This window comes from Helobdella robusta (genome assembly GCF_000326865.2).
Source record: "Helobdella robusta unplaced genomic scaffold HELROscaffold_52, whole genome shotgun sequence".
Taxonomy (NCBI): domain Eukaryota; kingdom Metazoa; phylum Annelida; class Clitellata; order Rhynchobdellida; family Glossiphoniidae; genus Helobdella; species Helobdella robusta.
This window is the reverse complement of record NW_008705269.1, coordinates 1,128,884-1,154,911: the sequence shown is the minus strand read 5'-3', so window position 1 is coordinate 1,154,911 and position 26,028 is coordinate 1,128,884. Positions and strand designations below refer to the sequence as shown.

Here is a 26,028-nt window from a genome sequence, read left to right as displayed (position 1 = left end):
TGAATGAATGAATGAATGAATGAATGAATGAATGAATGAATGAATGAATGAATGAATGAATGAATGAATGAATGAATGAATGAATGAATGAATGAATGAATGAATGAATGAATGAATGAATGAATGAATGAATGAATGAATGAATGAATGAATGAATGAATGAATGAATGAATGAATGAATGAATGAATTAGTAGAAAAATTATTAGACCCCCGAATTTAGAAAGGCGTATAAAGTTATATACAAACAATGGAACAAATGAGTGAATACACATACGAATGGATGAAATGAATATTGGGTGAAATGAATGAAAGAATGAAAAATAAATTGATTAAAAAATAATTTAAACACACAAATTTAGAATGCGTGTTGAATTTATATGACAAACAAAGAGGCAAACATAATGAAGAACAAATATTCAACTAAATAAAAATTAAAAAAAAAAATTCTTGTTGAGTGTACATAAGAATGATAGCAAGTATGAACGAATGAAGAGCGATTAATGAAAGATAAATGAATGAAAAAAAATAAAGAATGAAGTAAAAAAAATTGCGAACAATTGAATGAATAAATAAAAGAAGTTCCTAATTATAGAACGAGCCGCGAAATTCTTTCCATCTTTTCTTCATTAAATTTTTTTTGTTTTTTTTTTTTTCACTTGCCGGCAACTTTTCATTATGAGGTTTTATGACAGCATCATCGTCCTCATCGTCGGCCTCATTGATTATTATTTATGTGTCGTGAATTACTACTACTACTACCACCACTACTACTACCAATACTACTACCACTACTACTACCACTACTACCACTACCACTATTACTATTACTACTACTACTACTACTGATTCCACTACTACTACTACTACTACTACTACTACTACTACCACTACTACCACTACTACCACTACTACTACCACTACTACCACTACCACTATTACTATTACTACTACTACTACTACTGATTCCACTACTACTACTACTACTACTACTACTACTACTACCACTACTACCACTACTACCACTACTACTACTACTACTACTGATTCCACTACTACTACTACTACTACTACTACTACTACTACTACTACTACTACTACTATATAATCGTTATCATTATCGCCTTTATAATTGACATCATCATTATCGGTATCATCAATATTATCCTCGTCGTCTTCATTACCATTATCATCACCAACATCATCATCATCATCATCATCCTCATCATTCCAACTCATACGATTTAATATTTTTCGCTACTTCTCATCATCATTATTCAAGCGTCTTCGTGCCGCCTCCCTATTTTTCATCATTATCATCATCGTCGTCATCATCATCATCATCATCATCATCATGACTCTCATCATCATCATTATCATTATCATGACTCTTCTCCTTCTCCTCATCATCATTATCATCATCATCATCATCATCTTCATCATCATCGTCGTCATCATCATCATCATCAACATCATCATCATCATGATGATGAACATAATAATCATGATGAATGATTAACAAACACTCTGTAGCAGAAAAAAAATCTAAAAACTTATGATAAAAAATTGTAATAAATTTTTATAATGAAAACTTCTCACACCAGCACTTCTTACACCTCCATCATTGTTGCATCATCTGAAAGTTCGCCATATATTTACGACACATATCATTATAATAGCATAATTTATAATTATTATTATTGTTATTATTATTATTATTATTATTATTATTATGTTATTCACTCTATTGACATGCCTCAGAGGATTGTACTATGATTAAATGCTTCGTTGAACAAATAACTTTTTAACTCTCTTCTGAAATCTTTCTCAGGAACAATTTGCTTCAATCTTGTCACCCAGTTATTAGTTTTTTGCGATTTCGTTCCTATACGCTAGGTGTCAGTGACGATAATTGAGGCGAGGCAGTTGTCGGGGGTGAACATGAACCCCGTGGTGTGCGTGCAGGTGGGGGACCAGAGGAAGTACACCTCTGTCAAGGAGTCCACCAACTGCCCCTATTTTAATGAGGTGTTGCTGTTCGTTTGTTGTTTTGTTTAGTTGCTGTTGTTGTTGTTGTTATGGTTATTGTTGTTGTTGCTGTGTCGATATTGTTGTTGTTGCTGTGTCGATATTGTTGTGGTTGTTGTTGTTGTGGTTGTTGTTGTTGTTTGTTGTTGTTGGGATTGGATTTTAACTCATACTTTCATAATTTTGTAATTTCATTCAATTAAAAATTCATTTTTTTTTTAATTTATCGTCTGCATAATTTTTTATTACAGTTTTTCATTATAATTTTTTATCACAATTTGTGTTTCAAAATGTTGCATGGAGTACTTATTAATTATCCATAATTCAATCATAGTTCATTTTATAATTCATCGCCCAATAATTATTTTATATTTCATAATTTATCGTCTATAATTCATTTACATATTCATAATTAATTAATTAATTAATTAATTAATTAATTAAATTTCGTCCAACTGTTTTGCCGTCGTTGTGGACGTTGCCACTGAGGTGACCAAATCATGTATAACTCGGTGGCGAAGCGGTTAAAGGCGCCTGCACCATCTTCGCAGTGACCGTGTTCGAAAGCACGGTGATGCAAATAACATTTATGGCTCTGGTATCACTACAGTAATAATAGTAGCAATAATAATGATGATTATAATATTAATAATATTATTATTATTATACTAATAATATAATAACATAATCTATATATGCAACATTGTAAGTGGTTTTGGGTATGTCAGAGCTGCAATAATAAAGACTAAAAAAAAATTAATAATAATGTATAATATTTTCTAAACCCCCCCCAGTATTTCGTCTTTGATTTCCACATCATTGCCTCAGTCCTTTTGGACAAGATGATAACAATATCGGTGCGTGTGTTGTTGTTGTTGTACGATGATAATTATATTCATAATTATTATTTTATTATTATAATAACGGCAATAAATATGAATTATAATTTTCAAAACAGGTCTTACATTCGCGGAACATTTTGAGATCAGGCACGAAGATTGGGAGTTTCAAGTTGGATGTTGGCACTGTGTACGATGCTCCTGGTTGGTTGGTTTGCTGGCTGGTTGGTTGGCTAGATTTCAGGTTGGGTGATTGATTAGTTAGTTGGTTAGATTTTTGATTGGGTGGTTGGCTGGTTGGTTAGATTGTTTGCTGGTTGATTGGTTGGTTGGTTAGAATTCTAGTTGAGTGGTTGGTTGGATGGTTCGTTAGATTTCAGGTTGGGTGGTTGGTTGGATTGCTGGCTGGCTGGTTAACTGATTATTTGATTGACTGATTAACTGAATGGCTGATTTACCGATCGACTGAACAATTGATTGATTTTGAATTGATGGAGATCTGACTGACAGGCACGGCGCGTCGGAACTTTTCACAAAAACTCAGCCTGATACTGTATAACTGCAACCAAATGAAACTACCGCCGCCCCAATTAAAAACCACAACCGCCTTAATTGAAAACACTATCAAACTACACAACAAAAAATTGTCAGAAGAACTGTTGGCAAATAAGGTGATAAACTAATCTTGAAATAGGTATACGCATTAATTCAACCCACAATTTCTCTTGATGAAGATCATCTCATCCATCTACCTGGCTTCAAACTCGATCACCTCTGCAGAAGAACCAACTCAGTGAAGAACCAACTCTCTGCTAAGAAACTTTGACCTGATGGCGAATCAACAACATTAATATGTGGAGTTTGCACTTCAGTGTAATACTTCAATTTATTGGTGACAAGTTCATTTCCATTAAGACTTTGCCGAATGGGCTTGTTTCACTGAACTAACGTCATATCTATACAACGTCGGACTAATCACATCTCACACCATCTTTCTTATTTAAAAAGCTTTTCAAAACATTCAGCGTTTCGATCGATCAGAGTTTTGAAATGACGGTCTGCGTAGGAAAAAAAGCTTGTTACAGAGCGTCCAAAACCACTAAATTGTTACAAACATATTACATAGCTAAAAAACTTTTTGAAAACATTTTCAAACTCAGTTTTTATTTTATATTTTGCAATTTTAATAATCAAAACCGCGCCATTCGCACGACCACAATCCAGTAAAATCTGTATTTATAAAACCGCATTCCCCAAACCACACACTAGACTTGACGCCACACACACACACACACACACACACACACACACACCTACAACACACACACACACAAACACACACATACACACACATTTACACACCTAAAAACACATGTGTATATACACACACACACGCACATACACCTACAACACACACACCTACACAACACATACACAACACACATACATACACACACGTGTACACACCCACGAACACATGTGTATACACACACACACACACGCACAGACCACCACTTTTACCACAAATGGGCTGTCCTCACGGACCCTGACGATGTGACGGGGGGGTGCAAGGGCTACGTTAAATGTGACATAGCCGTCTTTGGGAAGGGTGACAAGATCAAGGTTATTGTTGTTGTTATTATTATTATTATTATTTATTATTATTTATTATTATTATTATTATTATTCAAAAAATAAAAAATAATTATATAATAATATTTTGTTTGTGTGATGTAAATTAAATTCCTTCTTAAAACAGGTACCCCAGAAAAAATCAAACGCTGATGATGATGATATTGAATCGTTAGTTTCATACTTTTGTTCATCCGTTTTCCGGCATTAATTAATTAATTCATTCATTAATTAATTCATTCATTTGTTTGTTCGGTAGTTCGTTCGTTCGTTTGTTCGTTCATTCATTCATTCATTCATTCATTCATTCATTCATTCATTCATTCATTCATTCGTTCATTCATTCAAATGTTCATTCACTGGTTCACACTTTTGTTTGTTTGTTCGTTTTCCTTCTTTTTTTCATTTTTTTTTCATTCTAAACTAATTTTATATGAAAAAAAAACTTTAATTATTTGACTCATTTATTAATTACTTTAATTATTTTCATCCAGTCATTTGCCAATCGTTTATTGATCCATTCATTTATTTATTCATCCATACTTCTATTAATTAATCTACTCATTTATACATCCTGTTATTCATTTATTCAGTCATTCTTCTACCCATTCACCAATTCATCCATTCATTAATTTATTCATTTATTCTTCCATTAATTTATTTATTCATTCATTCGATCATTTATTTATTGGACTGGACACTTCTCAGAAACCTTCTGCTTCCGAACAACAGTCCGGTCGAGAGGCAGCGAGCCAGGTTCATTGTCGCTATTTACAGAGGGGAGGGATTTCCCAGGATGAATACTGGCATTATGGCTAACGTTAAGAAGGTTGGTTTGTTGGTTGGTTGGCTGGCTGGTTGGTTGGTTGGTTGGTTGGTTGTTAGTTGGTTGATTATTGGATGGTTGGTTGGTTGGTCGGTCGGTCGGTTGGTTGGTTGACTCGTTGGTTGATTTGTTGGTTGGTTGATTTGTTGGTTGGTTGATTTGTCGGTCGGTCGGTCGGTTGGTTGGTTGGTTGGTTGAATGATTGAAGTTACTTTAGCGGCGCAATGTTAAAATTAAGATGCCTGGCAGTGACTGGATTCGAATGCAAAGAGACCCCACCTATGCAATGTGCATTATAAACATTGATTCACGCGGCTTTACATAGAATGTTGAATCCTCTAAAAAATTCTAAAGAGAGAATTGTAAAAAAAATTGATTGGCAGGCAATCACAGGGGAGGTGAAAGATTTGGTGGACCCCTACGTACAAGTCTCATTTGCCGGGAAAAAGGTATTTAGACATAATTATAATAACATAATAATAATAATAATAATTATTATTATTATATATTATATAATTGTAATTATTATAATTATTGTAGTAATAATTGCAGGGGCGAACGTCCACAAAGAAAGGCCGTTACAATCCAGTCTGGAATGAGGAAGTGGCCTTCACAGAGATGTTCCCGCCATTTTGTTGTCGCGTCAAGCTTCAAGTCCGGAATGATGATGTCAACGATGACATCATCGCCACTCATTTCTTAGATCTGGCTTCCATATCTAATGACGGAATGAATGGTGGTGATGATGATGATGGTGATGATGATGGTGGTGGTGATAATTGTGTGATGCTGATGATGATGGTGGTGTGATGCTGATGATGAGAATGATTATGGTGTAATGGTGTATTGGTGGGGATGGTGATGGTGAAGATGATGAAAAAGATTAACAAAAAAAATTACATATTTTCATATGCAATCAATTTCGCTTTTGTCTGTTCACTTTTTTCATGATTTTCACTAATTTATAAAGTCTACAAAGCAATCATTTGTTCAATCATTCAACCCTATAACCAACAAACCAGTCAACCAACCTAATTACCAATATAACCAACCAGCAAACAAATTTCAAACAAACCAATCATCAATTAGCCTATTGAACGACATATTTACATACCAACCAACCATCCAACCAACCAACCAACCAACTAACCAACTAACCAACAAACCAACCAACCAACCAACCAAACAACTAACCAACCAACCAACCAACTAACCATCCAACCAGCCAACCAGCCAACCAACCTATCAACTAACCAACCAACCAACCATTCAACTAACCTATCAACCAACCAACCATCTAACCAACCAACCAACCAATCAACCAACCAACCAACTAACCAACCAACCAGCCGACCAACCAGCCAACCAGCCAACCAACCAGCCAACCAACCAACCTATCAACTAACCAACCAATCAACCTATCAACTAACCTATCAACCAAACAAACAACTAACCAACCAACCAACTAAACAACTAACCAACCAACCAACTAACCAACCAGCCAACCAACCTATCAACTAACCAACCAACCAACCAACCTATCAAACAGGGTTTCTACCAACATTTGGACCTAGTTGGGTCAATCTTTACGGTTCATTCCGCCCCTACAACATCGTGGACGAGTATGCCCACCTCAACGAAGGGATAACCGCCGGTTTTGCTTACCGGGGGCGCATTTTGATTTCCTTCCGGGTCGAGCTTGTGGAGTTGGGGGTGGATGTGATATCCAGTGGACCGCCAGGAAGTGCTGCAGGGGGGTATGGTGCTACCGTGGACGTTGGCCCGTGTTTGCCCGTGCCCGAAGTTTGTGGTTTTGTGTGTGAGTGTGTGTGACTGTGTGTGTTTAGAGATGTTCTTGTTTGTGTTTTTGTGTGTGTATATTTTCTTACTGATTCAATTGATGAACTACTATTGTTGACAATATAGAGATATTTTTATAAATAAAGTTTTCATCATCCCCATCTTCTTCCTCATCATCGTCATCAGCATTACTATCACAATCATTATCATTACGATCACCAACACAGTCACTATCGTAACACGCCATCAGAGTTATTTAGGATCTTTGGAAGAGTACTTCCTGTTTGCAAGCATCTTCAGTGCAAACATGATTGATAAGAAACTGGCAGACAAGCCAATCAGCTTCGAGATAAGCTTAGGTTGCTACTATTTTTATTGATGTTGTTTAATGTTTATCGTTTATATTATATACTATGGCTAATATTGCTATACATGTAAAGGAAGAGAGAGAGAGAAAGAGAGAGAGAGAGAAATAAATGCATATAGAGAGAGCACACACGCACACACGTACACACACATTCACACACACTCATACAAACACATACAAGAGCCCAACCTGAAAATTAGTCCGCGTTGTTTCTTCCTGTTTTACGTGGTTGGTGGGCAGGCGACAGATGACATCAGTGAGTCATTGAGAGATGACATCAGAGAGTCAGACGTTGAAGCCCGTCTTTCTGAAGTTGCAGCTGCTGCCTTGTGCCACTTTGTTCGATTGCCCGCTGCTATCATTTCGATATCTGCATTCAGTGACTCCCTCCCGTGTCTATTATTATTATTGTTATTGTTAATATTATTATAATTATTTTTATTATTGTTATTATTATTATTTTTATTATTATTAATTATTATTTTTTAATCTATGTTTTAACCCTCTCATGAAAAATTTAGAAAATGAGGAGGTTAAACAGTGCGGTTATCTTTAGAGTCCAACCTCTGGTGGGAAAGCTAGAGCATGACTTCAACGAGCCTGGTGCAAATGGTGGGCATGCAGATGAGGACAGGTAAGTGCTGTGTATTTGGAATGAGGAAAAAAGATGTCTCGTACGATCAGTTCCTACCAAGGTTGACAATAGACTACATGCCCATTCCAACAGTAGAAATGGATCGGGAATACAAATACCTGGCGAAAAGTCTATGATTCAGGACTAAAGGACACAAAAGCCAAAGAGGGGGTGATTTCCAAATTAACACGACTCTTGCGATCTACGTTCTACGCAAATGAAACTACAAATCTTGAAAAGATTTATTTCCTCACAATTGAAGTTCGAGCTGCGAAGCTACAGTTTCTCTGATGTGGATTGCCAACAACTTGGTTATAACCTTGTTGTGGAAGCAGCAAGAAATTAGTTGTCAATACCCATAAGCGGCTGTGTATCAGAGATGCTGAGTCCACCATTAAAGAGTGGTGGCCACAAGATTGTTCCACTGAGAGACAAAGCGTTGAGATTGAGATTAAAACTGCGCGATTACTTCGAGACTAATTTAAAGGCTGAGATTCTCGGTCCATGGATTGAAACATCGGTAGACTTCAGGATGATTGACAATTTGCTTTTGGTTTCAAACTCAACTTCTCAGACACTAAAAAAATTGAAGGATGACCGATTAGCAGAGTAGTAGTAGCTGTTAAACCACGTCGTCTTGCCTCAAAGTCACTTTGAAACGTTATACTGAACGCCATGACAGGATATTGCCAAAGATCGTAAATTGTTTGCTATCGTGCAAACGACGGGTTGCCTGATATTTGCAGACATCGAAAAGGAGGGAGTCCTGCCTGCCAATGTCGCAACTGTTCGCCAATCTCCGTCCAGACATCGCCAACCTACAAAACAGAAAATTGAGATTATGGAGTTGACGGTAGGTCACGAGGCAGATTTAATCCAATCCAGAAACTTCGACTTCAAACAATCGAAGTAGAAGAACAATTTAAATTCAACTTTAATTTCCGATTTCAAAAACTGTTCGATTAGTTTAAATACGTTTGAAATTACTCCAACTGGCTTCTTTAATACTTTCAATTCACAATTAATTAATATTTCATGGCCTGTTGCTTTTATTGACAAATTAATTGATCCTACAATTAAATCGACATACGCCATCTATCGCGACAGAAACATTTTATAACCGTTTAAATATCATATTAATATTAATATATAATAATATAATATAATAATATTAATATGTCACCTGAGTACTGAGTGATAGGGTTTTATAGTGCATTTAGTTATTTAATTATTTGACAATGACCGTATTTTATTTTTATATTTAATGTCATTGGTTTCTTGAAATAAAAGAGTATTATTATTATTATTATTATTATTATTATTATTATTATTATTATTATTATTAGTTTCTACAATAGGTTTTTACAATACTTTTAATTTATCGCTGGTCAACTTAATTTGGTCGAACGATTTTAGAAACAATTTAATAAACTCTGTGTTATCATCATCTTACTCAATATATTGCGATAGGAATAATGAATGAACCTTATTTTTATTGACTATAATCCTCTATTTGTACTCATTTTTGTCCAGTGATGAGCAAATTAGACTAACAGCCTATTAATTTAAATACTTTATTATATTAAACATTATTTTATATCTATCTTTATATTCATTTTGTGATATTTGATAAAATAAAAGCGGTGTTCCCATTATTATCATTATTGTTGTTGTTGTTGTTGTTGTTGGTGTTGTTGTTGTTGTTGTTGTTGGTGTTATTGTTGTTGTTGTTGGTGTTGTTGTTGTTGGTGTTGTTGTTGTTGTTGGTGTTGTTGTTGTTGGTGTTGTTGTTGTTGTTGTTGTTGGTGTTGTTGTTGTTGTTGTTGTTGTTGTTGGTGTTATTATATTATAATAATTATATTTTTATTTCATTATTATTATTACGTCTTCACTATCGCTAGGAAACTATGGCAACGTCTTAGACGGTCCGTGTCCGGTATCATCATCATCAACGTCCTCTTCATCATCATCATCACTACAACCGCCACCGCCATCATCATCATCTCTGCCGACACTTCCGCTTTCCGATCGGGAGTTGACGTCATCGAAAACGAGAAAGAGTTTGGTCACGTGCTCACCGGAAACAAAAGAAGCAGCTCAAGTCGAGAGCGATCCGGACTGCGATCACGACAGGAAACCGCTGCTAGCAATGACGGAAGATAAAGATGGCGGAAAAAAAGATGGCGGGAAGAAAGATGGCGGAAAGAAAAATGAAGGCGGGAATGTTGTGGGTTGCGGGTTCGGGGGGAGCAGTGTGACCGAGGGCATTGTGCCGGTCACGAAGGATAAGTTAGTAGCCATCCTCCTCTATATTGATTGTATCTTTTAGTACTGTTTACCACCTATGATGGTGATGAGAGTAATGATAATAGTAATAATAATAATGATAATAATAGTAATAGTAATGGGAACATCTTTTATTTTTCACCATAAGAAAACATACAATGATAAATTTATATATATATATATATATATATATATATATATATATATATATATATATATATATATATAACTTAATGTTAATTAAATAATGCACAATGATAAAATTTGTAAAAATTGTATAAAATAATATTAAAGGTTAAGACCATTTTGCTCATTGTGAAGTTAAGAGCAGAACGGTGAAATATATTTAATTAGCATCATAGCTTGTTCCTGTCACAGTAAATGTCATACGATAATCTTATAACAGTGTTTATCAATTTATCATTAAATGATAGCAGCCATGGAACTTTAAACAGTGACAAATTAAAATTATTGTAAAAACCAATAAGCGTCATTTCGAATGAGTTTATGACTATTGAACAATGTTTATAGTCTTTATTTAAACAACAATGCAAATTATTAGAGTATTTATTTCTCTTGTATTGCCTGGAGGATTCTAGATTGGTTTCATGGCACACAGTTAATTCTAGAATCTCAATTTTGTTATTTTGAAGTATGACGATATCGGGTCGTAAAGTGTTGAATAATTGAGATATTGGGCGAATACCCTCAGACTCTAAATCTGCAAATATGCGGCAATTGGCTGGAGCGAATATTTTCAGCCAATTGATGATCACGGCCAATATCCTGTTGTGTCTTTCGGCATATCTTGCCAGAGCGGATGTAGAACCACAATTAGAAACTACGTGCTTATTTGTCTGTCGAGAATCACAGAGAGGGCATTGAGGGCTTTGCGTTTTACCCCATCTAAACAAATTTGCGTTAGTAGGCAACTGCTGGAATAAATACTTTCTAGCAAATTTGTAGAGGACTCCGGCACGATTTTCCGTGGACTTTGACCAACGGGATATGTTGTTGGCTTTGATGAAATTTTTTATATTTGAAATTAGTGAACCTTGACTCTGCAGCGAGAAAACATGATTTAAGCTACATTCAATTCTTTTTTCTTCCAAATGACTAAGCGACGACTTTATTTGGCCATATTTTAAGAGCGTATTATCTACTTTGATAAAATCGATCTCTGATTCTTTATAGAGACATTGAATCTCTTTGTTGCTATTAGTTTTAAAATAGTTCCAAATTTTCAGTCTCAGTTTTTCTGTCGCATCTTTTAATGAAATGATGCCATGACCTCCCATTGTTGTTGGCAGAGAAAGTAGTTTAGACACACAACCGCTGATTGGCATATCTATCCACTCCCTGACAGCGTTAACAATCAGATTATCTAGGTTCTCTGATATCCATGTCAGCAAAAAGTTGTAGCTGCGGAGTTCAAAGTTCAATTGAGACGGTATACATTTCTTAAAATTTGTAGTTTTTGCTGTGGGTCTACTTTCAACTTTGAAGTTGTTTCCAACAGTTGAACAACCTTAGCTTGTATCAGAGTTTTTGCTTTGAGGTCGTTGCATTCGAAATCATACAGTTTATGTAAACGCTTGGCCAATCTCTACGTTAGGGATTGCCACATCGTCGATCGTCAATCTTGGCAGAAATTGCTCATAAGTACCATCTTTCTTTCTCATTCCAAACGAACAACATTTATCGACTCTCATCTCCATCTCTGACCAATTGCACCAAGCTTGGTTTAAATCAACAAGTTTTTGTGCGCCTTCTGAGCTATGTGCTATGATTGCTAAGTCATCAGCAAATTGTAGCCATGATTTAACGTTTAAGTTGGAAGTTGGGCCCCACAGATAGCCATATTGTTTGTATTCTTGACTGTCAAATTTTCATGAGTAATAATAATAGAATAATAACAATAATAATAATAATAACAATAATAAAAATAATAACCAGGCGTAATATACTGTAAACCTGAAGGTACTACTACAGCATGCCACAGTTCGACAGCGACAAGCCGTGCGTGCACACGAGTGGCCTCTTCGAGGACCACAAGTTCCGACTCTACAACACCAACCTCATCCAGAACATCATCACGCTAATCGTCAGTTTATCGTTAAATTGTTATTAGTATTGTTGTTGTTGTTGATGCTGATGTAATTGTTGTTGATTTGTTGTTATTGTTGTTGTTGTTATTAGTATTAATTATTATTATTATTTGTGTTATTTTTGTGTTATTATTCCGCAGACTCTGTCACCACCGTTATAATAATATTAAAAATTATTATAATAATAATTATTATTATCATCATCATTATTATTATTATAGTAACATTTCAACAATTTGAACCAGGAAACTGGCTCGAACGACATAAACGAGATGCTAAAAATGAAAACCGGAAACCCCGAACGGAAGTTGAAATATCTTCTGGAGACGGTCAGCCAATCATGTAGCAGATATTTGACCCTGATTTCGACCAAGGTCGTGGCAACGACGATGAAGACACGTCTGGACAGGGAGCGTCTGAAGATGTGTCGTGGCCAAGTGGTGCTTAGTAGTCCTAATCATTTTTATCGTCTTCGTTACCATCATCGTCATCATCATTTGAATGATAATCACAGCAATCAATATCAGTATCGCTGTCATCATCATCAACATCATCATCATCACAATCAACATCATCATCACAATCAACATCATCATCACAATCAACATCATCATCATCACAATCAACATCATCATCACAATCAACATCATCATCATCACAATCAACATCATCATCACAATCAACATCATCATCATCACAATCAACATCATCATCACAATCAACATCATCATCATCACAATCAACATCATCATCACAATCAACATCATCATCATCACAATCAACATCATCATCACAATCAACATCTTCATCACCATTATCATCATCATCACAATCAACATCATCATCATCAACACAATCATCACAATCAACATCATCATCATCACAATCAACATCATCATCACTATCAACACCATTATCATCATCATCAACACAATCATCATCGTCACAATCAACATCATCATCATCACAATCAACATCATCATCACAATCATCATCATCATCATCAAAATCATTGCCAGGAAAACGTGGCCAGCGTGATTCGCCTACTGAGGCCAACGATCAACCAGGCCAATGTCAAGGACAAGTTAAAAATAGTTCACAATATGTTAATGAAGTTGAAGAAGGTCAGGTCCGACCCCCAGCACTCGCTCCCCGATGTCTTCATCTGGATGGTACAAAATAAAAAAAGGTCGGATGGATGGATGGATGGATGGATAGATGGATGGATGGATGTGTGAATGGATGGATAGAGAAGTGAAGGTACGACTAGATGGATGCGATAAAAATTATTTAATTCAATCTGTTAAATATTATTAAACACCAAATGTTTGCATAATTTTTCATAAAATTCCACAACAGTTAATACAATCACCATAATTTTATAATTACAATATTAATCAATTAACAATTTCTTCCAACCGGTGACTCAGAATCGCCTACCACCGGCTGACCGCCAGCAGCCTCATCTACTCCACACTGGATGACGAAAAGGGGGCGAACTGTGGCAGACTTCAGACGCTCGTCATGAAAGTAGGATGGAGAAAAAAGATTTATAATAAAATAATAGGATTGGTTTTTTTTCTAAATTTGTCGACGAGGTAGCTCAGGCAGTAAGAGTGTCAGACTTTGGCTAGTTACCTCGAGGTTCGAACTCTGTTTGGCCGTGACAATAGACTTTTTTATAAACGCTTCCTGAATGTGTGTGTGTGTACGTGTGTGTTTGTACGTGCGTCTTTTCGTGTGCGTGTTATCAGCGCTAGAATTCAAACTTTTGATTTTAATGGAATTGAAAGAAAGAAAAATTTTTATCCTTCATCTAAAAAGTAATCTCCAAACTCATTCGCATCGTCAGCTGCTCCATGCCTGTCTTGATGGCGAAACGAAAAATTAAGATTTAAAAATTTCTACAAGTTTTTCATAAAATTCGTTCCGATTTTTTTTTTGCTATCATGTCATCATCGCCAGAATTATTAATTAATTACATAGTAAAAATTATTGAATATAAATAATAAATATAAATAAAAAAAAAAATAATGGGCTTAAACGTAAGTTATATGTGCCTATATCAAAATAGCATTAAAAGACAACAAAAAGCAATCAAACAACAATGTCAATTTTATGGTCATAGAGAAAATCATTGTTGGCTATATATAAGTAAAAAAATGAATTTTAATTTTCTATAAAGATGTTATTTTGCAAAACATTTTTGAAAAGTTAGAACACATCTACCCAGACCCCGCAGAAGAAGGGCTCAAGTTACTGGACGACGCAGGCCCGCCTGTCTGTCTACCTGTGGTTGGGTGCGGTGAAACACCGCAAGAAGGTTTTCGAGGGCCTTCCATCTGGCTACCAGACTAGCAACCTCATCAGAAATATCGCCAAACCAGACTCGAAACCGCCAAGTATTATCAAGTACACAGGTTGGCCATCGATTTGGGAATATTTTCATTTGCAGATATTTTTTCAATACACACACACACAAAAGTGGAAATTTAAATTACATCTACATTACACATACACACACACACACACATAGACACATACACACACACGTACACACACACAGCACACACATACACACACACTTATACAAACATACACACAGAAAAACAAACACAAACACACACACAGACAAACAAACACACACACATACACACACACATACTCACACACACACTTATACAAACATACATACACACACACACACACAAACATACACACACACACATATATCCACATCTCCTCGAACTAAACAGACAGCCAAAACTACCAACTGCGAGCCTACATGTACCAGGCCCGCGGCCTCATCGGGTCGGACGACACTGGACTCTCCGACCCCTTCGCGCGCGTCGTCTTTGGCCACGAAAGTTCGGTCACCAGGGTCATTGACGAAACACTAAATCCCAGCTGGGACGAGATGTTAATTTTCAGAGATGTGCGAATTTTTTCGAGCTTTGATGACGTCATGAAGATGCCGCCGGAAGTAGTTGTGGAGATATTCGATAGGGATCGAGTGGTTGGTGGATGTTTCAAATCTTATATTTGATAATCCATTTAAAAGTTAATTTATCAATAAGTTAATAAATTTCATTCATTCCTTCGTTTGCATGTTTATTTATTCATTCGCTAGCTAACACAACCTATTTATCACCAATTAGGGCAAGTCAGAGTTCATAGGTCATTCAGTGGCATACCCTGTGGTTAAAGGTTACAGACAAAAGTATGAACCCCCGAAATTTCCGGCTAAACTATGTTGGCACGATGTGTACAGGGGGGCAGAGAGGGCGGGGGAGCTGCTTGCTGCCTTCGAACTGTTGCAGGTTCTTATGAAGGGGACTGGTAGGTGGAATGGTGGTGGGGTGAAGGGATGATCGTCTGAATGAATGAAAGAATTAAGTGAACGAGTAGAGAAATGAACAAAAAAGAATGACTGTGACTGAATGAACAAATGAACAAGTGTTTGTTCCTAACGAACACACAAACGAACAAACAAAGAAAATAAAACAACAAACCAACTACATAATTTCCGAGGCACTTTTTAAAAAAAATTTTTAGTTAGCCCCACACGGAGAGTCCAGTTGCGATGACCTTCCCCCGTGTGACCTTCCAATCGTCCTTGACCCCTCAAGGTCATCCAGCATGCCTGTACCTCGTGGCATTCGCCCTACTCTGAGTACGCACCGAATCGAGGTTGGCAGTGATGAGGTATAATAATAATAATAATAATAATAATAACAATAATAACAATACTAATAATTATAATAAGGTGCAAATAAAGAAAGATTGCTGAATTGTGGTAGGTTGACAAATTGTTTTAAAACGGTTTCATCCTATTGGAACAAGCCATTTCAAGAGCAACATCAACAACAAAGACAAAACCAACAAAAATATTAATATCGAACAATAATAAAATAATAACAACAACAAAAATAATAATAACACTAATAATAATAATAATGCCAAGGTCTTATTCTGGGGCGTGAGGGACATGAAAAGGGTGCAGTTCATGGCAGTCGAGAAGCCGCGGGTGGACGTGGAATGTTCTGGGAAGATCATTTCATCATCCATCATTCGCAGCTGCAGAAGGAATCCCAACTTCTCGGCGCCGATCAAATACGTAGACGTCGTAAGTTACCTTGTTTCTCATTGGTCTTTTGGTCTTTGGTGAAAATGCTATTTCGTTTCTGATTGGCTGCTTGGTTTCGGTCACATTGTCACCTTGTTTTTAGTGGTTTAGGTAACAGAGTTTTGTTTTTCTGATTGGCTGCTTGGTTTCGGTCACATAGTCACCTTGTTTTTAATGGTTTAGGTAACAGAGTTTTGTTTTTCTGATTGGCTGCATTGTGTTGGGGTAACATTCGAATGAATGTTAAGGTTGAGTTGATTGGATGAATGATTTGGATCATTGAATTTTATTGTTTTTGAGAACTGATTGGCTGGATGGTTTTGGTGAAAAATTGTAAAATTCGTTTGGTTGATCTTGCTCATATCTGGATAGAGTTTTTGATTAGTTGGATAGTTTAATTTGTTTAACATGGGAATGATGAACGCTGCACAATGAAGGACCTACCTGACAACGACCTCTACTGCCCCCCGATCACAATCCGCTGCTTCGATTGTAGAAACTTCGGAAGGTTAGAGTTGAGGAAGAAACGAAAGAATGAACCAATATTTGAATAATAACATGAAGATATTAATTTTATAACACAAATTGTCTTTATTATTGTCGTTGACCATTCGTTCATTTGTTCACTTGTTCATTTGTTCATTTGTTTATATGTTTTAAAATGTTGTAGGTAACTCGATAACTCAGTGAACCGAAAGTTTGAGAACGATTATTTTGTTAATTTTTATGACAATGCATCAGTTGGCTAACAGACTTAATTTTATTACTTAAATGAATGAATTAATTAATTTTTATGCTCGACCTGGCGAGCCAATTGTGCCATGTTTTCTATTGAGGCCGCTGTAGAATTTAATTTGGTGTTTTTTTCTTAAAATACTATTACTATTACTACTGCTACTACTACTGCTACTACTACTATTACTACTACTACTACTACTACTACTACTACTACTACTACTACTACTACTACTACTACTACTACTACTACTACTACTACTACTACTACTACTACTACTACTACTACTACTACTACTACTACTACTACTACTACTACTACTACTACTACTACTACTACTACTACTACTACTACTAGTACTACTACTTCTACTACTACTACTGCTACTACTATTAATATTATACATAAATTATTTTGAATTTTCAGCTAACTTTTCAATCAATCAAATTCGTACTACTACTACTACCAAACTACTACTACTACTACTACTACTACTACTACTACTACTACTAATACTAATACTACTACTACTGCTGCTGCTACTACTACTACTGCTGCTATTACTACTATTAATATTATACATAAATTATTTTGAATTTTCAGCTAACTTTTCAACCAATCAGATTCGTACTACTACTACTACTACTACTACTACTACTACTACTGCTACTACTACTACTATTACTACTACTACTACTACTGCTGCTGCTGCTGCTGCTACTACTACTATTAATATTATACATAAAATATTTTGAATTTTCAGCTAACTTTTCAACCAATCAGATTCGTCCTAGTTGGCAATCACGTGATCGACAACATTCGCACCTTCATTTACAGTCCAGCGGTCAAAAAGGATGTGACGCAAAAAGGTGAGTGAATCACGTTAAAAATAAAATTGCAACAACAATAATAATAATAATAACAACAATAACAACAACAATAATAACAAAAATAAATTTAATATTAATAACAATATTAGTAATTATAATTATAACAAATGACATTATAATAATTTGTAATAGCGATTTTTTCATCATTCAACAAAATATCAACCCACGCACTCCACAGAAATGTTGTCAGACAGCAGCTGCAGCCAACAACAACGACCGCCCACTAACTACTCGCTACCCAATCGGACTAACGAGACGTCGACGGCCGCCACCGCCGCCGCCACAATCACTTCGTCATCGATGACGTCACCGGCTTTCAAAGGAACCAGTGATGTGCTGGTCTTGCTGGAAGATGAGAAACTACCCCTTATCGCTAAACACGAATCTATCGTTACCATAGAAACGGTTGTTAGGATGACGATGATGATGATGGTGATGATGATGATGACGATGATGATTATGATTATTATAAGCGAGAGTTAATAGTGTTAACAATGACATCATCTTCAACGTACCCCCCCCCCTTGCCAGGGCAAGCCAACCCACGAAACGAAAAAACTGAAAGACTCCGACGTAAAACAAACGTCATCATCATCATCATCGTCAGCAACAAAAACATTTAAAAAACCACAACAACAACAACAACCGCAACAATCATCATCAAAACGCAAAAGATCCTCCACCCATTCATCAGACGACGAAACTGAACTGGAGGGTCTTGATTGGTGGACCAAGTACCACGCTTCTGTCTTATGTCGAGATGTAATTGGTTGGGGGAGGGACTAATTTGCATAAAATAGGACTAATTTGCATAAATTAAATTTTTTCTAAACTAAAAGACTAAATTTAAACTTAAATTTAGGTATCAGTTTTAGTTCACTTGTATTCATTAATTAATTTGTAATTAACTTGTTTATTCATTTCAGGAAAGCGAAGCTACGATTGGTCAGGATAATCAACAATTGTCGTCTCCCAACCAATCACATTCGAGTGACGCGAATAAAATTAACCAATCATTGTTAAGCAATGGAAAACTTGGTAAAAACTTGAAACTTAAAAGTCTAAATTTAATATCACAAAATAAAAAAATCATGAATGACAAAAAATTTATATTCTCATTTTAAAAAGAAGGCAACTACTTGGCCTTGAACAGCAACAACCACAACATCGGCAGCAACATGAGCTACTACGCAGCAACCACAAACGCAGCAACCACAACAGCTCTGGCGACAACAAACGCCACAAAACTGACCTCCAACAACTACCTCGAAATAACCGGCTGCCACTCTTTTTTAACTCCCGATAAAACGAACACTGCAGCCAATGCCGCTACTTCGCCCACTTCAGTTAGTAAGTCGACGTCTCTGAAGCTGTCGAAAGCGGCTAATTTAGTGGCGAAGTTGTCGCCGAAGTCGCAGAAACGAAAAGAGGAGAAGAAAATTAATTGGGCCAAGTTGAAGGTTACTGGAGATGTTTCTTCATTCGTTCATTACATTCTTTTATTTATTCCTTCGTCGTTCATTTGCTTTGTTGTTCATTTATTCATCAATTCATTAATTCATTCGTTCATTCATTCATAAATTCATTCATTCCTTCATTCATTCATCATTCACTCACTCACTCATCCACCAAAGATCTACCACAGCGACTTGGAATCGGAGTTCAACGGCTTCAAGGAGTGGCTGCACACGTACGACCTCTACAGGGGCAAGAAGACCAACGACGCCGATGATGATGATAGTCGCGTGGTCGGGAAGTTCAAGGTCATGATGATGATGGCGATGATGATGATGATGATGATGATGATGACGATGATGATGATGACGACGATGATGATGATGATGGTCATGATGGTGAAGATGGTGATGATGATGATGATGGTGATGGTGATGATGATGGTGATGATGGTGATGGTGATGATGGTGATGATGGTGATGATGATGGTGATGATGGTGATGATGGTGATGATGGTGATGATGATGATGATGGTGATGATGATGGTGATGATGATGATGATGACGATGATGATGATGATGGTGATGGTGATGATGGTGATGATGATGGTGATGATGGTGATGATGATGGTGATGATAGTGATGATGGTGATGATGATGATGATGACGATGATGATGGTGATGATGGTGATGATGATGGTGATGATGGTGATGATGGTGATAATGATGGTGATGATGGTGATGATGGTGATAATGATGGTGATGATGATGGTGATGATGGTGATGATGATGATGATGACGATGATGATGGTGATGATGGTGATGATGATGGTGATGATGGTGATGATGATGGTGATGATGGTGATGATGGTGATGATGATGGTGATGATGATGATGATGGTGATGATGATGACGATTCAGGGAGCCATAGTAATTTACAAACACCCGTTGCCAAATGACATTGAAGAGGGTCTCATCGATATTGGGGTGAGTTTTTCATCACCATCATCAACGTCATCATCATCGTTCCTATCTCTATTATAAGAATTGTTATCATAATCATTTTCACCATTTTCGACAACATCATTATCATCATCGTCATTATCATTACTATCATTATTCTCATCATCATTATCATCGTCATCGTCATCACCATTCTGATCTTCAAGACACCCCGTGATCATCACCACAAGTTGAACCACCATTCACCCACTCGGCAGCACCATTATTTTTATCAACACTACTATCATCGTCATCAGCATCGTCATCAGCATCGTCATCATTATCATTATCAGCACTATATCTATATAATCTATATCACTATATCTACATCACTATATCATATTATCTATATCATCATCAGCACTATCTTCATTATCATCATTATTGTCACTGCTACCATCATCATTGTCATCATCATCATCATTGTCATCCTCATCATGTCACCACCATCCTCATTATAATCAAGCAGGGCAACCTTAAAATCTACCGAACCAATCAGACGACAGCAACCTCCCCACCACCACCACCTCAACAACAACAACAACAACAATCTTCAGCGACGACAACAACAAAAACACTAATTAATAATAACAACAACAACGCTATCATGCTGGAAACCGGAAACGGAAGTAATTTCGAAGACGGGGGAGCGCCTAGTAATTCTTTGTTTCAGTGTCTTCCCTCCAATGAGCCCTTGCACGTTCTAGTGAGGGTTTACGTTGTCAAGGTTGGTGGAGTCTGTGGGGACTGTAAGATTTGGGGTGGAGGTTTGTAGTGTTGTTTGCGTGTGGTCAGGCAGTAGACAGGGAATGTCTAATTTGGGGACAGCAACTTCTGCCTCTGTAAGTCTTGCAAACTGCTGTTAAACGAAAAACGGTAAAAATTGAAATTTTAGCGAATATTTATAAAAATTTAATAAAAGCTGCGAATCATTAAATGTGGTTATTTTTAATCAGCCAATCAATTAGCTTGCAAAACGCTATTTACGCGATGTTCAACAGCGCTCCTCAATGAATTTTGCTAACAAATAGGTCTTGAGATCCGCTCTGAACTTTGTAAGTGATGGAGAAGTAGTCAGAGAAGTAGGTAGAGAGTTCCAGAGAAAAGGGCCAAAAAAGGCAAAAGCAGATTTAGCAAAAGAGTGTTTAACACGAGTTAAGAAGAAGCGAGAACAAGAAGACGATAGTAATATTTATATATCTGATAAGTACTTAGGAAATAATTTAGATTGAGACTAATACATGAATGTGCAAATTTTAAAAATTATTCTATATTTTATAGGTAGCCTGTGTAAGAGAACAAGATATGGAGATAAATGAAAAAAGAAAGGGGCACGAGCAACTAGAAGAGCAGCAGAGTTAAAAGCTTTACTTAAAGGATAGAGTATAGAGTCAGGAAGACCATAGTAGAGCGAGTTACAATAATCAATCCCAGATAAAACTAAAGAAGTAACAAGAAGGAGAAGAGTAGGATCATGAAGAAAAGGCAAAATTTTTTTTTAATCTACGTAGATGAAAGTAAGAACTTCTAGCAACACTATTAATCTGAGAAGAAAGAGACATACTAGAATCCAGGGCTTCGAACCGTAATTTTTTTCGTTCCGGTTTTCGGTTTCGGTTCGACTAACAAAATATATTTCGGTTCAGTTCCGGTTTTCGTTCCAGATAAAATTTCGGTTCGGTTCGGTTCCGGTTATCGGTTCAGTTCCGGGAAACGTTTTTGCCCATCAAAGTTATTAAATTTTGTAAATGGTCATCACAATCCTACTGGCGCAAATTTGTAAAGCAAAGTAAAGAACACTTATAAAATGATGTAAAATTATTGATAAGAAGCTAAATTAATTTTAAATTTTAATAAAAAATTTTAAATTAACAATTCATTAACAAATAATTCTGAATGCAATAATCACAAAACTTAGCGAAAAACAATTAATTATCTTCCAGACAAGAAATGAAAAGTGAATTTCTTTGACATTACGTGGTGGAGCGCGCTAATAAATTTGCGGGCAAATATATTTAATTAATTATATTTAATTGCGTTTTTGTAAATGTTGCCTGTATCGCGTGTATCGGATATTCTAGTTATTGACATATCATTGTTAATTAAATTTCGACTCCTTAAGAAACTATTAGTCATGAATTTTTTAAGTTTCTAAATATACAAAAAAATGTGTTCAAATATTTTTTTAGCCAGCAAATGGAAACAAAGTATAAAAATGCATTACATTTTTCAGGAAACAAAAATATAAATTTATATACAATGACTAAAACAGATGAAAATTTCCTCTAATTAATAAAATGTCTTCTATTTATAGAAGTGCTCGTTATAAAAAATATATTAACGGCTTCGAACCTGAACGTTATTTTTTTCGTTCCGGTTTTCGGTTTCGGTTCGGCAAGCAAAAAATATTTCGGTTCAGTTTCGAGTTTCGTTCCGGCTAAAATATCGGTTTTTTCCGGTTTTCGGTTTCGGTTCTGTTCCGGTTCGAAGCCCTGCTAGAATCAAAGATTTTAGTGAAATTGAAACCATTACAATTATAATCAATAATGATCTAAAAATTTTATATTTAGTAATAAAAACGCGCCGAGTATTTGACCGAAATTTGATGTTCGGTTTCGGCGATTTTTAAAGGCCAAAGTTGAACATTTTTGCTTCCAGAACAAAAATTTGTAAATTGTGCAAGAGTTCCCAAATTACCTTATTGAAGAATAGGATAGAATTGACTAATTTTTTGACTTGTTTTTCACTCTAAAAAAATATTTGTTTCTTCCAAGTTTTTTCCTTTTTTGGTTATCGGTTTCGACCGAATGAGACCACCATTCAGTGCACTCCTCATTAATAATAATAACTGTTGTTGTTGTGTTGTAATGATTATGAATAATTATGAAACCAGGCCATTGACCTTCACCCCGCCGACATCAACGGCAAGGCCGATCCATATATCGTCATAAAATTAGGTCAGACGACCATAAATGATAAGGAGAATTATATTTCAAAACAGTTGAACCCTGTCTTTGGAAAGTAGGCCATGGTTGATAATACTGACCTGATTATTCAATTACTAATCGAATTAATCACTTATTCATTTTCTGACAGTTTTACTTCGGTAAAAGTTAAAGGTTAATCTCTCTCTTATGCGCTTGCTTCAGAGGTTTCAACGACAAACACACACAGCGTACATGAATACGCGTGCAAACCACGCATCATACACATTGCATATGATAGGCGGGGATCTTTTTGCATTCGAACCCAGTCAGGCGCCTTTAACCATTGAGCCATCACGCCGCCCTAGTTCATTTGATTTTGTTCATTTGTTTGTTCCTTAATTCATTCATCTTACTATCTATTCATTTAATCGTTCATTCATTCATTCATTCATTCATTCATTCATTCATTCATTCATTCATTCATTCATTCATTCATTCATTCATTCATTCATCCATACATCAATCCATTCATTCATTCATTTTTTTATTCATTCATTCATTCATTCATTCATTCATTCATTCATTCATTCATTCATTCATTCATTCATTCATTCATTCATTCATTCATTCATTCATTCATTCATTTATTTATTCATTGATTCATCCATCCATCCATTTATTTATTTAACCATTCGTTTATCTATTTATTTATCTATCCATTCATTCATTCATTCATTTTTTAATTCATTCATATATTCATTCATCCATCCATTCATTCAACTAACCATCCATCCATTCATCAACTCATCCAACCATCCCTTTATTCATCCACTCAGATGTTTCGAAGTGGAGGCCATCTTTCCCCAGGACTCCCTTTTGAGGGTGCAGGTGTACGACTGGGACCTGATAGGGGCCGATGACATCATAGGTTGTCATGATGATGATGAACTTTATTATTATTATTATTAACATTATTATTACAAATAATATTATTAATATTAATATTATTATTATTATTATTATTTTCTTCGGAGCCCCCACTCTACAAAAGACCCTCTCAGGGTCTAAAAACAAGTGCCGGGCGAAAATTTGTTCGCGCCATAATTGTTGACTAGAAACGCCGGCCTCGCCAACTATCAGTATTTCTTCTTCAACATTCATTATTTTATGCAAAAATAATTAAGCCGAGCCAAATCTAAAGTGTATATTTTTTTATTTAGTATAAACAATACAGTAAAAAATCAATGCTTCGTCTTTAGATACGAATTCAAGATAATAACATTCAAAATCGCAAAATATTAAAATTAACTCGCAAAATATCACAAATCGAACCTGCAGACTAAAATCCAAGTGACTATAATCTAGAGCTAAAAACCAAGAGCTTAAAAACTGAATAAAACTAAAAACAACGAAAATTTAAAATCTCGTCACCTTATATATGTTTCGACTGCCATATCTTTATAACAAATTCTATACTCCTTCCTATGCTTCCTTTATACAGAACAACACGTACCAAGCATCGCATACATACATACATGCATACACACATACATACATACAAACAAACATACGTACATACATACATACATGAATCCATTAGCTGAGTTTAGAAAACGTCTGAAGACATACCTATTTGGTAACTCCTAGTGATCTCAACCGATGATGGCTTCGCTTTCAACATGCTTCATACGAGGAAAGCGCTGATGAGAAACAATTATAATTGGCGCTATATAAATACAATGTTTGATTTGATTTGATTTGATACATACATACACACATACATACATAATAGCAAACATACATACATATAACAGAATAGACATACATAGGAATGTTCATTCGAATATATAAATATAGGAATGTTCATTCGAATATATAAATATAGGAATGTTCATTCGAATATATAAATATAGGAATGTTCATTCGAATATATAAATATAGGAATGTTCATTCGAATATATAAATATAGGAATGTTCATTCGAATATATAAATATAGGAATGTTCATTCGAATATATAAATATAGGAATGTTCATTCGAATATATAAATATAGGAATGTTCATTCGAATATATAAATATAGGAATGTTCATTCGAATATATAAATATAGGAATGTTCATTCGAATATATAAATATATACAGGCGGTAAATTCAAAAACGCTATCGTCATCATCACCACAATCGCCACAATTTCGCATTATTATTATTGTTATTGTTGTTGTATTGTAAGCTGTTATTGTCATTCTATTTCATTTTATTTTCTACCGATTGTATATCACATTAAGGTTAATAATATTTTTGTTGTTGTTGTTGCTGGTGATGTTGTTGTTGTTGTTGTTGCTGGTGATGTTGATGTTGTTGTTGTTGTTGCTGCTG

The 26,028-nt window shown here is 35.6% G+C and overlaps 2 protein-coding genes across 2 annotated transcripts in view; both read left to right on the top strand.

Moving 5' to 3' along the window:
- Window positions 1–1,894: 1,894 nt before the first annotated feature.
- On the top strand, window positions 1,895–5,922 carry HELRODRAFT_86504 (hypothetical protein; the record flags this gene model as incomplete). Its single annotated transcript, XM_009027928.1, has 7 exons — window positions 1,895–2,026; window positions 2,821–2,889; window positions 2,985–3,069; window positions 4,373–4,497; window positions 4,625–4,668; window positions 5,206–5,330; window positions 5,717–5,922. Coding segments are annotated over 7 exons (786 nt in total), but the record flags the coding sequence as incomplete, so codon positions are not given.
- A 6,868-nt stretch (window positions 5,923–12,790) lies between these two features.
- Window positions 12,791–26,028, top strand: part of HELRODRAFT_114638 (hypothetical protein) — a gene marked incomplete at both ends in the record, with an annotated part of 19,524 nt that continues 6,286 nt past the window's right edge. The window contains 17 exons of the mRNA XM_009028015.1: window positions 12,791–12,958; window positions 13,538–13,707; window positions 13,949–14,048; window positions 14,752–14,938; window positions 15,275–15,534; window positions 15,677–15,838; window positions 16,074–16,208; window positions 16,483–16,644; window positions 17,082–17,152; window positions 18,164–18,236; window positions 18,808–19,024; window positions 19,492–19,730; window positions 19,905–20,033; window positions 20,646–20,694; window positions 21,368–21,453; window positions 23,620–23,747; window positions 24,490–24,584. Of these exons, the coding sequence (XP_009026263.1) occupies window positions 12,791–12,958; window positions 13,538–13,707; window positions 13,949–14,048; window positions 14,752–14,938; window positions 15,275–15,534; window positions 15,677–15,838; window positions 16,074–16,208; window positions 16,483–16,644; window positions 17,082–17,152; window positions 18,164–18,236; window positions 18,808–19,024; window positions 19,492–19,730; window positions 19,905–20,033; window positions 20,646–20,694; window positions 21,368–21,453; window positions 23,620–23,747; window positions 24,490–24,584 (2,431 nt within the window). The remainder of the gene's footprint in view (window positions 12,959–13,537; window positions 13,708–13,948; window positions 14,049–14,751; window positions 14,939–15,274; window positions 15,535–15,676; window positions 15,839–16,073; window positions 16,209–16,482; window positions 16,645–17,081; window positions 17,153–18,163; window positions 18,237–18,807; window positions 19,025–19,491; window positions 19,731–19,904; window positions 20,034–20,645; window positions 20,695–21,367; window positions 21,454–23,619; window positions 23,748–24,489; window positions 24,585–26,028) is intronic.